Source organism: Lottia gigantea, assembly GCF_000327385.1.
Source record: "Lottia gigantea unplaced genomic scaffold LOTGIsca_129, whole genome shotgun sequence".
In the NCBI taxonomy this organism is placed as follows: Eukaryota; Metazoa; Mollusca; class Gastropoda; family Lottiidae; genus Lottia; species Lottia gigantea.
In genome coordinates, this window is record NW_008707410.1 from 57999 (window position 1) to 70426 (window position 12428).

At 31.5% G+C, this 12428-nt stretch overlaps 1 protein-coding gene across 1 annotated transcript; it reads right to left on the minus strand.

Moving 5' to 3' along the window:
* Nucleotides 1–9075: 9075 nt before the first annotated feature.
* LOTGIDRAFT_56897 (hypothetical protein) lies at nt 9076–9567 on the minus strand (the record flags this gene model as incomplete). Its single annotated transcript, XM_009048805.1, has 1 exon — nt 9076–9567. A coding segment is annotated over one exon (492 nt), but the record flags the coding sequence as incomplete, so codon positions are not given.
* Nucleotides 9568–12428: the final 2861 nt, after the last annotated feature.

Sequence of the window (12428 nt, forward strand, 5' to 3'; positions counted from 1 at the left end):
TACATATAATTTTTCTACTCCTAATTGAGCTAGTGAAATGAAGTTTTACATATAATTTTTCTGCTCTTAATTGAGCTAGTGAAATGAAGTTTTACATATAATTTTTCTGCTCTTAATTGAGCTAGTGAAATGAAGTTTTACATATAATTTTTCTACTCTTAATTAAGCTAATGAAATGAAGTTTTACATATAATTTTTCTACTCCTAATTGAGCTAGTGAAATGAAGTTTTACATATAATTTTTCTACTCTTAATTGAGCTAGTGAAATGAAGTTTTACATATAATTTTTCTGCTCTTAATTGAGCTAGTGAAATGAAGTTTTACATATAATTTTTCTACTCTTAATTGAGCTAGTGAAATGAAGTTTTACATATAATTTTTCTACTCTTAATTAAGCTAATGAAATGAAGTTTTACATATAATTTTTCTGCTCTTAATTAAGCTAATGAATTGAAGTTTTACATATAATTTTTCTGCTCTTAATTGAGCTAGTGAAATGAAGTTTTACATATAATTCTTCTGCTCTTAATTAAGCTAATGAAATGAAGTTTTACATATAATTTTTCTACTCTTAATTGAGCTAGTGAAATGAAGTGTTACATATAATTTTTCTACTCTTAATTAAGCTAATGAAATGAAGTTTTACATATAATTTTTCTGCTCTTAATTAAGCTAATGAATTGAAGTTTTACATATAATTTTTCTGCTCTTAATTGAGCTAGTGAAATGAAGTTTTACATATAATTTTTCTACTCTTAATTGAGCTAGTGAAATGAAGTTTTACATATAATTTTTCTACTCTTAATTGAGTTAGTGAAATGAAGTTTTACATATAATTTTTCTGCTCTTAATTAAGCTAATGAAATGAAGTTTTACATATAATTTTTCTGCTCTTAATTAAGCTAATGAAATGAAGTTTTACATAAAATTTTTCTGCTCTTAAATGAGTTAATGAATTGGATTTGATGGAACAAGCAAGGTCTCTCTGATATACAATAGGACTAACTAAAGACATCAACATTTTTTATTCCTTTTCAGAAACAGGTTGCATTTCAAGAATGGTGGGAGAGATGAAGAAATATGTACTGGTACTTTAAGCTTTAAAGCAACGAGAAAACATTTATTGGATTTTCTGTGAAAGATTCTCAATTGACTGATTAATTCAATGAAAACTCAGATCATTCAGTGTTTAAATGTAATTTACTTCTAGCTTTCTTTTTGTAACATTTTAAATAGAAACTTTATAGGCAAGAAAAAATGGAATAGCCTTTTAACATGCATCTTCCATCTTTTTCCTGGCAGATATTTTTTTTGTAACTTTTATTCCCTTGACTTTTTTTTAAAAATGCTCAATAACGCCCTACAAACATTTCTGCAAAGAAAGAACAGTTTATTTGAAATTCACTCTTCTTACAAAAATCAGTAAATACTAGCTGAGTGAATTTTCTAGAATGATGACAAAAAATATACTACCTGAGTCATTTTCTGATCTATCCCATTTTTGTGGAAGAAAAATGTTTACAAAACATAACTAATAAAAAGAAAATACACACACATATGTTAGCTGACTATCCTTCTGACATATTGCCTATCAATATCTAGTCCACAATCTAACAATTAAATGTGGTTGTACACATGTGTCCAATACCTATCCTGGATCATCCAAGATGACAAAACCAACGAAATGAGTCCACTAGCAATCATAGATAATTTAAGATGACTCACTTAATGAGGTATACATGAAGCTAATTTTACAGCAATTCCTGGATCATTTAAGTTGGAAACAAATGACAGAAGTCAGAATTAATCTAGCAAACAGTCACTACAAATACAAGACTACAACTGAACAAGACAACTTTTAGACTTTCAGGCACTTTAAAAAGAGATAAGAATATTGGTACTAAATTACAGAAAGTAACCCACATTTTATCTTGGAGGTTTTATCTTGGAGGTTTTGTGGATAAGAAAACAATAAAGTTATTGTTCTGTCTATTGTTTAAACAATTTAGTCTTAAACAGATTGAAATTTTACTCTGTCAGATGAAGAACACTCCTTATTTTCTTGATGGTATCTTAATGAGAAAGTTATACCATTTGTTTGACCAATCATATATTAGTCTCAGAAACAGGAATTTTGTAGCTAAGCCAATCTTCAATAGAGTTCACAGCTTACCGTCAAAATTTGAGCCTTCAAATCCATGTATGTCCAGAATTATCGGCATTTGAAAGTTAAAAAGAAGAGTTGGCTTTTTATGAGACACTATCATATATAGACAAGATATCTATAGAAATAGGAAAACAAATTTTGAGTGATTTTGAAGGAATTATGCTATTTTCAGATATTTCTAGAACTTCTGGAGACTATTGACATATATTCAAGATTCAAATCAACCCCCAAAAATGGCGCATCTGTCATTTAAAGCAAAGTTCAATATATAGCTGATTTGAATAAATAAACTAACGATCAGAAACAAAACCAAAAATACAAACAGCATTTTGGCAAAACATTGGTAGCAGCTTATGAAATTTCACATGAGATAGTATATATTAATCATAAAAATAGTATCAACATCATGCACAAACTAACCCTGTTTAAAACAAGTAACAACTCTACAAACTTTACAGTATTTTTGCAAAAGAATCTTTTATAATGTGTAAATTTTAAGTCCACTTCATAATAAATCTGGTAAGAGAGTAATTTCAAATCACTTTGTTAAACACATTGGTTCCAAACAATTCCTAAAACTGCCAAATCCTGTCCACATTTTACTGAGATAAAATGATATGAAACATGATGATAAGTTAATGTAGTCTAATACAGACATCAAATATCATTTTAACATTCTTATACATTCATAATAAATATCAGGAGCTTAAAGGGGAACAGTCAGAAAGAATTATTAGGACAGGGGATAATTTCTTTGAATGGCATTTAGCAATTGTGAGTATGATATATAGACACAGCTTTATGGAACATCAATCACTCAATCAATGTCCTCTGGCATATAATGATAAGAAGTGATGGGTAAACTATATATACATTAATGCTTAATAATGGGGGGGGGGAACACGTCGAAACATTGCATAAAACTTTAATCAGTGATTGATGTTCCATAAAGCTGTGTCTATATATGGGGATAATTTGTTTCTAAATCAAAACCCTGTTTTTAAATGAGCATAACTGGTACAGGTAAATACAGTCAAATTTCTTATATCAACAGTCTGGAGGTCTATTCAGACATGACTGGTAATACAACCAACTCAACAGTCTAGAGACCGAGTTATATGTAATTGTTAAATATAAATCTAGAGATCTAGTTAGACATGACTGATACATATAACAAAATCATCAACAACAACCTCTAATCTGACATAAATAGTATAGCCAAATCAATGGACGACTGGCACAAACAATATGATCAACAATCTTGGTGGCGAAGCTCTCACTATAAAATATTGGCACCAGATCAAGGGGAATATCTAGAGTGGTTCCACTGGAGAAATAACAAGTGGGATTGTAGTTTTATATGTAGAACATATGTAATATATACATCTATATAAATACTACTTGTAGATGAAAGGCTTCATTCTTGGTAAAGGCTTTCTTTCTAGTAATGTCTAAAATAGATTTTAAGACCAAATTTCTAGATAAGGCATGATTGATCTTATTGGATAATTTTATTGCTGCAGAAACCATCTACCAGCAGATTCAAGGACACCATAGTTTTGTACAACATTAAAAGTGGACATAAAAGCATCATAATATGCAGTTCTGTTCTGTCACTTCTGTTTATATACTAATATCTAATTGTAAACGAACCAGACCTAACCTTCTCTAATCAATTATGAACAGTAAGTTTAACATTTGGATCTCCAATCAGACAAGACTTGTCCATACTGCCCAAAACCAATAATCCTGATCATAGTACACAAAAGTCAAACTAAACTGTCATGTCTAAAGAATGAAAGATGTGACTGGCAAATGCAGCCAAATCAGCGATGCTGATTTTAATACAGATAAGTCTTGGTGTAAAATGACCTGGAAAAGTCATGTCAGATTAACTAAACTATATATAGCCCAGTCTGTAAAATAGAGTACATGAGATTGTAAAACTATTGAACTGCAATGATTTAATTTTCCACATCAGTCTGAAATTACTATCATTGTCTTTCCACCTTACATTTAAAGAAATATACTTGTGCTTTAAGTCTGGAAATCTGTTGGCAAGATCTGTCTTTTTGATAACAATAAGAGTTTGCAGCAAAAAGCTGTATTAAAAGTTCAAAGCTGAAAAATCAGTTTTTCCAGAGCCAAGAGCTGAAATTAGCAAAAAAGAGTTTCATTTGCAGTTAACTATTTTGCATTAAACTGTAGTTAAACTAAAGTTTCTTACAAAGCATGAAATATCTATTGTCAACTTGCACAAAAAAGCATTCCTCTCTTAGTCTTTGTAAGCCAAGTGAATTAACAGAAAGCTGAAATTGAGCTCTCTTAGCTGGTAAAGTAAACATGTTCATGACTTAACAGAAAGCTGTAATTTGTCAATAATTTGACAAATATACAGATAGCTGAACTTGACCCTTGCCGGTAAAGTAAATATTTTCTTGACTTAACAGAAACCTGAAATTGAGCTCTCTTAGCTGGTAAAGTAAATATTTTCATGACTTAACAGATAGCTGTAATTGAGCTGTATCAGATGGTACAGTCAATATTTTTAAAACTATACATATACCTGAAATTGAGCTCTTGCAAAGTAAACATATACAGAAAGCTGTAATTGAGCTGTATCAGCTGGTAAAGTTAATATTTTCATTACTAACAGATAGCTGTAATTGACCTGTATCAGCTGGTAAAACAAATAATTAGATAACTATAGCCTTTTAACATTGTTTTGAGAGCAAAAATTATGTAAAATGAGCATAATTTTACAGAAAAATATTCATTTCATTATCTTTTTTCAATCAAATCAAATTAACACTTCACAGAGGTACTTTTATTGGCTTTAAAACAAAATTCACACTTTGTCTTAATGAAAGTCAAGAAAACCATTAGATTTTAACATATTCAAACACTCATCCATCAATAGCAGAAAAAATAAATGAAAATGTGGCCCTAGAGACAGCAAAACAGAGGTCAAGGTCAAAAAGTCATAGAAATTCCAATATTGTTCCAGTCCTCCATGATTCATTCCTTTTATCCAAGAACAAGTGGCATTAAAGAGGATTTTTTCTGACGTGTTGCAATCAATACGAGTGGAATTAAATAGAACAAAAGACTAGGAATCAAATTTCTCACATTAAAGCAAGAAGGAGGGTCTTCTGTCATACACTGTTAAACCAAACCAAATAAAAAGTGAAATAAAATTGCATTAAACCTTTCTCCCTTTTCATAATGGTTAGTTACTTTCTGATTCTGATTGAAAAAATGAAGACAGGTAAAACTCTGCAGTCTGCAATGATGGAAATATTACAATGACAATAAGCATCAGTCTGTGATTTCCATATTTAACTGTACAAGCAACCATAATCAAGTCAAATTTAAGCAAGTCATATGAGAAAGCTTGAAATGGGTACATATAATCTATGTCAAGAGGTTTGGGGACCAGCTAGCTGATAGACAGGATCCACAAGAACCTAAGTTGTTATCCAGGTTAATTATTGTTAATTTATTCCAGTCTACCAAGCTGTAAATCTGAATGTATATTGTTGCATGGATCAATACCAAGACGTTTGACTATAAACCAGCTGGTAGACAGGATCCACAAGATTTTAAGTTGTTATTCTTTTGTAAGTCAATGCCTTAATCTTTCTTTCTTGTCTACTACAAGACTGAGAGAGAAAGTTACAACCATCCCAGAGAAAACTAATGGCTCATTAAATATTAATACTGATGGCACCTTGAGCAGTTATCATTTGTTCAGCACAATTAAATCTCTCAGCCCACCCAGAATAATCAACAACTTAATACAATGTTTACTAATTAATGTTAATTGCTTACAGATCGTTACTTTTTCTCCCTAATTCTATCTCATTAATAATCAGGGCTGTTGATTTGGCTGTATTTACCAATTGAGCATCAGAAATGTCTGAGAGTTTTTGAAAATCTTTACTAAACTTCCAATATATTTTTTGGTTGTATTTGCCAGTGATGTTTGATTGGTGCTTGTTATCTGGTAAAATATTTCACTGCCTTTTAGGTCTCAAAAAAACCATTTTTCTTTTGTGAATGGTTCAAATTTCAAAACTGGTATGAAAGTAATTAGCATAAAATTTTAATTATTGTACTGACATGTCACTTTCTAAGTTTTCAATTAACATTTCTGGTGTTAATAAATATGAATATTTAAAACTAATGATTCTAAGAAGGATGATAATTGTTATGGTACAAGACATTATGACACAAGACGCCTCAAGCAATTTTCAGATTCAGAGAAATTCCAACAAAGACTTTACAATGATGTTTGGAATTAAAGCTCTAGTCAATGAAAGGAAACAGCAGATAGGAACAAGAAATTGTAGTAATGTGAAAAGCGGAAATTATAATATGATCACTTTTTGTGATGTTGAAATATCAGGATTGTTGATGAGGGTTGTATATGCCAGTCATATCTGCCTATTTTAATTCAAAAAAGTGCTTGGCTTAGTATTTTTCTAGAAGGAAGTAAAGCAAATTTTGTATTGTTTTTAAACATGAAGACACTACATATTCCTTTAGTCAAAGCACTAAATTTTCTCAGGGTCGGAACTTGAGGTCATTTTGGCACAAAGGTCAAAGGTTAATTAATGATTCCATTTCTGATTCAAAATAATTGCAGATAAAATATTCCATCAAATTGAGAGATAAAATGGCGGACATCATCCATCAACTGTCGAAAATGGAACTGGCTATTATCGACTGTGGACTGTCCACTCCATCAAAGTCAAGTGGCTCCCTCTATGATAAGTTAATCAGAGATTCAAGTGGACAGGTCTGTGATCTCTCACTGACCACACGGATTGATCAAATACAAGAATGTTGTAAATATTGTTTATGTCAGTAACAACCTTCAAAACCAGAGTTTTAAGACAAAAAAGTCAAATCTTAATTTGGTCAGAATAGGAATCCATTATATGAGAAGAATCTCAGTAAATTTGCTTGACCTAGTTCCACCTCTCTCCATTATAACTGGTCACTTTCAAATGGCCGTTTGTGTAAAATCAATAACTCGATAGATTTGGCTTTACAAATAACGCCACTGTAGCCTGAAGACAAGATACAGTGGTCTTCGAGAATGGAACTGCCATCTTCACATGATAGAACACGATTAATGACTTGGAATGAACTTTAGGCTGAAATCCAACTGGTGATTTTCTGTTTATCTTAGCATCCTGTTCAATGTATCAAGCGGAATCACAATTTATATTTTCTTGACCACAATTTTTATGTAATAGATTTGATGTTCTGCAGATATTCTCATTTTGAAATTATCATCAATAAAATGTAATTTCAATTCAAAATACTGATAGTTCATCTTATTGAATACAGGCAATATCAAAACCAGCAAATATTAATAGATACTGCTATTGCAGGCTATATGTTAAAGATGAGGAAAGAAGTAGGTTGGCGTGACTACCCTGCTAAATTTTACCTCATTGCACAACAGCTTTCTGCTAGTCCTAACAATACAAGAGAAGCAGGATATTAGAAATATAAAGATATTGGACCACAGCCATTTTAAGTTTCATCAAAATCGGTTGAAAACTAAGAGAGCAATAGCATATTCAAAATTTTGGGGCAAGGGCAATAACACTGCTTCTAAAGGTCGAAAATAGCTCAAATTCGTGATCTTCATTTTATGAATATGTATACACATACCGAATTTCATTTGATTCCATCAAAAACTCTAGTTTTTAGAGCGTTTACAAGCAAATGTTGACGGACGACGGACTGTCGGACGGACAGGCGTGCCGATAATATACGTCCATATAGAGAGATGTGGGCGTATAAAAAGTGCAGATGTTCTTGTGAAAATTTCCCTCATTTTGAAAAGAATATAGAAGCAGAGAAGTAGAACATAAAGCTTCATTCCATTTCTATTTGTCTCACAGCAAAATAAAATCATAGAGGAATACATAAAACAACATCTATTAAGAATTTTGATTAATCTGTCACAAAATGACCTGAAATGACCACAGGGCGGATATTGGCTAGAATAAGTAGGTTATACCTCATTAACCAGTCATTTCAGAATACTGTCATCTTCAGAAGATTGACAATAATTTTCCATCATTATTATGAATTTTATAGTAGTTTGGCTTCTTTTTCCCACTTTTCTGATCAGAAATATGACCAGAAGAATACTTACAATTAAGATACTTTTTAAGAAGAAATTCTCATGAATTCTTTATAAGTTTATTAACTTTTTTTTTTTCTTTTTTTTGTTACAAAGATGTATTTGTTGTCTGAAAGTTGACTATAGCAGTTGTTTCCCTTTAATCATTGAGCTTATAATGTATGCTACTTCTGAGATTAATGGGGTATGGTTAAAGTTATTTTCTCTCACACTGATTTGGATAAAATGAATAGAAATTCTGTATGTGATATTGTAATTATAAGTATGTAGATGAATGATGGAATTAGATGAAATATAAAAAGTTGTATGTATGATAGTTTATGTCATGTGTAAACAGAAGAATGTTTCAATAGAATTAAATTTATGGGTAAAAAATTGATCAATTGATCAAATTTGTATGTTGAATGGAATTAAATATTTAAAAATAGAAAATCTTACTTCATAATCAGAACCAGTCATCAAATCAGCACCAAGAGTGTGTCTACGTGGAACTTGGCGTCTACCAGGTCCATAACGAATTCTGTGAGGTTTAGCAGGTGTGTCTTCCAATACCCCAGGATCAGATCTTGCAGACGGAGATCGAGGACATTCTCCATATCGGACATCATATTTCTGTTCAGGATCGTCACTCATGACTTCCACTGGCTGATATGTAGGAATGTGTTGCACCACCTCATAAACTTGACTTTCACCACTAGAGTTCTCTCCCTGGTAACCACGGTAACGAACTACACGTTTTGGAGAAGGGTTCCCACTGCTGCTACTTCTGCTTGAATTATCTGAATAATAATCACCTTTTTCCGGTCTGCGTTTTGGAGAAGGATATCCACCACTTCCTTTGTCAGTGCTTTCTGAATAATCAGCACTGTGGTCACTATGCTTTGGAGAGTATGAAATCTCTTTTTTAGGTGATCCTATCACGTCACTATAGTCACTTTTTACCTCGCCTGTGGCCCTTTTTGGTGAGCCCACCTCACTGGCAGTTTCCTTTTTTGGTGATGAATTTACGCTAGAAACAGCATTCTCTGATATAGTGATCTCCTTTTTTGGAGATGTACAACTGCTATCACTATATATTTCAGGGCTAGTAGGCACAGAGTTATCACTCTTAGATTTATCCTGAGAAGAGTAGTCCCCCTTTGATTCTGAAGTATCAGAAGTCTCTGATTTCTCAAGTCTTAACTCATTGAAGGATTGCACCGAATCTGGGGTAGGCTGAGTTTCACTGGAACTGGAACTACCTTGGTTTGCTTCCTGCCTTTCTAAATAATCTCCCTTTATCTGATATTTCAGAAGAAAGTTATCTCCCTTGCGTATCGGAGATCCCACAATATCATATTGAGGCTCTGATGGGGATTGAGGTGAATCTGGGTAGTAAACGCCACCTATCGCAACATCTTCCTTCAGTCTTGAATCTTCTTCAGGGACGTAATGTAGTTTGACTGTTGCTTCAGGGGATCGTGGGATACCACTTCTTGCTGGCTGTGGAGGAGGCGACACTGAAATGATAAAGGAGCACATAATAAGCGTCATGTTTATCATAGCTAAAGTGTTGATCACAGTCAGTCTCAGTCAGTCAGTTTCACATTCCAAACAGACATGACTGGCAAATATAATATAATGATATTCGAAATCACATTTAGATGAGTTCTAGTCAATCAGATGAAAGTCAAAAGTCTTTGTTCTATAAAATATTCTTGTTGTAGAATTTTCACTCTTGCCCAATTAGTTGCTTTACTTTGCTCAAATGCCATAGGGTAATAATAATAAGTGAACCCTTTATCCAAAACTTGTTGTCCCGATGAAGACTGAGTCTGTAGCATGAAAAGACCTCCAGTCAATTACATCATAAAAAACACACAAAAAAGTCTCTAAAAACATATTCAAACCTTCTTCACAACTAGATCAAAGTGAAATAAAATACTTTCAAATACAAAAATAAATCAAAAAAATACTTTGAATTTCTACAATCAATTCAGATTTCTTTGAAAGTAATCTATTTGCAATACCTAAATTTCAAAAACTTTTTACGAGGAACTCCATTAAAATATATTTGAAAATTGATTAATATCAGATTTTTACAAAGAAATTCAAGACTGGAACCAATGAAATAACTGTATCAAAAAATCTGATTAATATGTTACTAGGCAACAAATTCCAGAAATAAATTGAATAATTTTAGTCTGATTCTTCAAGGTGTTAAAAATATAGGCCCACCTGTACAAAATTAATTGGGATATTCTATATCCTAAACAAATAGATATCAACAATTAGTTGATCAGAGTAACTGAGTGCATGCATCCATTCACTCCATTCAGCAAACTAACTCTCTAAAAGGCATACTACCTTTTAGGATGACCAAACAATTGAAATTTTTACACTTGGTTAAAATGAGCCTTTATTCAACAGTGGACTTTCCTGATGTCATAAACAGAATCCCTCTATAATCTAATAAATCCATAAAACCAAGTAATAATTCATTATTGTCTGAGCTAGTAAAAGTTTTTTTTTAATTTTGTCCATTATTTTATGATGTTTGGAATAGCAGCCTCTTCTTAGAACGTCTTAAGCATGAGTACACCTATCATCAAAATTTGTTTTTATAGAGGCCTATTTTCAGCCAAAATTTGTGACTCTTTTGGTTTGAAATTTCTAGGAAAATGCGTTTCTTTTCAATATAAACTTACAAAAAATTATAATCAACGCAAACACATTCTAAGGCTAACAGTACTATTTTGAGGTTGGTATTCTCATAAATTCTCATAAAAAAAATGGAAAAAATTCAAAAAACTTTTTACTTTGCTCAGACAATAAGTAATTTTAAAACATGCTTAGAAGCCTGTTTCATCAATTATTTAGTTCAATTGATCTATCATCTTATATGGAGATTCTATTCTTTATTCATAGCACTAGGTTAGTCCAACTGATGAATATATACACTGATCAAGTTTGAGACTATTAATTTAGATATCCTTAGATATTTGGAAACAGTCTTAAGACAACACATTACAGAGCAATTTCTTTCTATTCACAGGAAAAATTTTCAGAAACAATTTCCTTATTTTCATCAAGTCACAGAAACTTCCTAAATAGCCACAGAACAATTCCATTCTAGCCACGGAAAAATTTTCAAATAGCTTTAGAACATTTTTCATCCATAACACAAGTTACCAAATTTCAGCTTTTAATACAACCTTGGAACAATTCACTTACAGGATTCCCTAAGCACAATTGACTATCTCAAACCTGTTCTTCCTATTCAGTACCAAGAAACATAACAATATAAACAGAATTTAAGCACCTGGCAATGTCACAAGTTATATATTCAATCATTGAGTAGGTCAATTGAATATTTATAATGTTTATATTCTAACCTTATCTACCATAAATAACAATAGCTCTTATATATTATAAACTTATATCTATCTATTAATTCATTTATCTGATTTTGATACAGGCATAGCTAGGCTAAGATAGTACCTTCATAATTTTCCACTCTGTTTCCTATGTCAGTTATCATCTTTTAAACTGTGCAAATTAAAGCGATACTACATCTTAGAATTAACATAAAATTTAATAATTTTAAACTTGGCCAATAAGAGCCAGTCGATATACCTGGTGTCATAAATAACATATAATCCGATAAATCCAAAAAACTTAGTAATTATCCATAAATATGCAATTAACTATTGAAAAACGCTTAATATCAACATAAAGCATTATTCAATAATTACTTAGTTTTATGAATTTTCCAATTTTCAGATTTTACAGGGATTCTTTTGTAACTTTATGACACCAGGTAAGCTAACTGAAGAATATATACTCATATTTACCATTTCGAGAAATTTTATGTTCATTCTCAGACTTAGTATCACTTTAAAGATCCACAAAAAGATTGAAATAAAAAAAGACTAAGTTTATGCTGGCATAGCAAGATTTCAATCATTGCCCACTGATTGGCATTGCATTACTTGTATTCAACCACCTACACTGTCAATGTCATTATCACATGTGAACAACTAAATTTATCATAACATTTACCTTTCAAAACTATCCAAAATTAAAAAATGATTTTCAAAATGGTGTCCATCTCA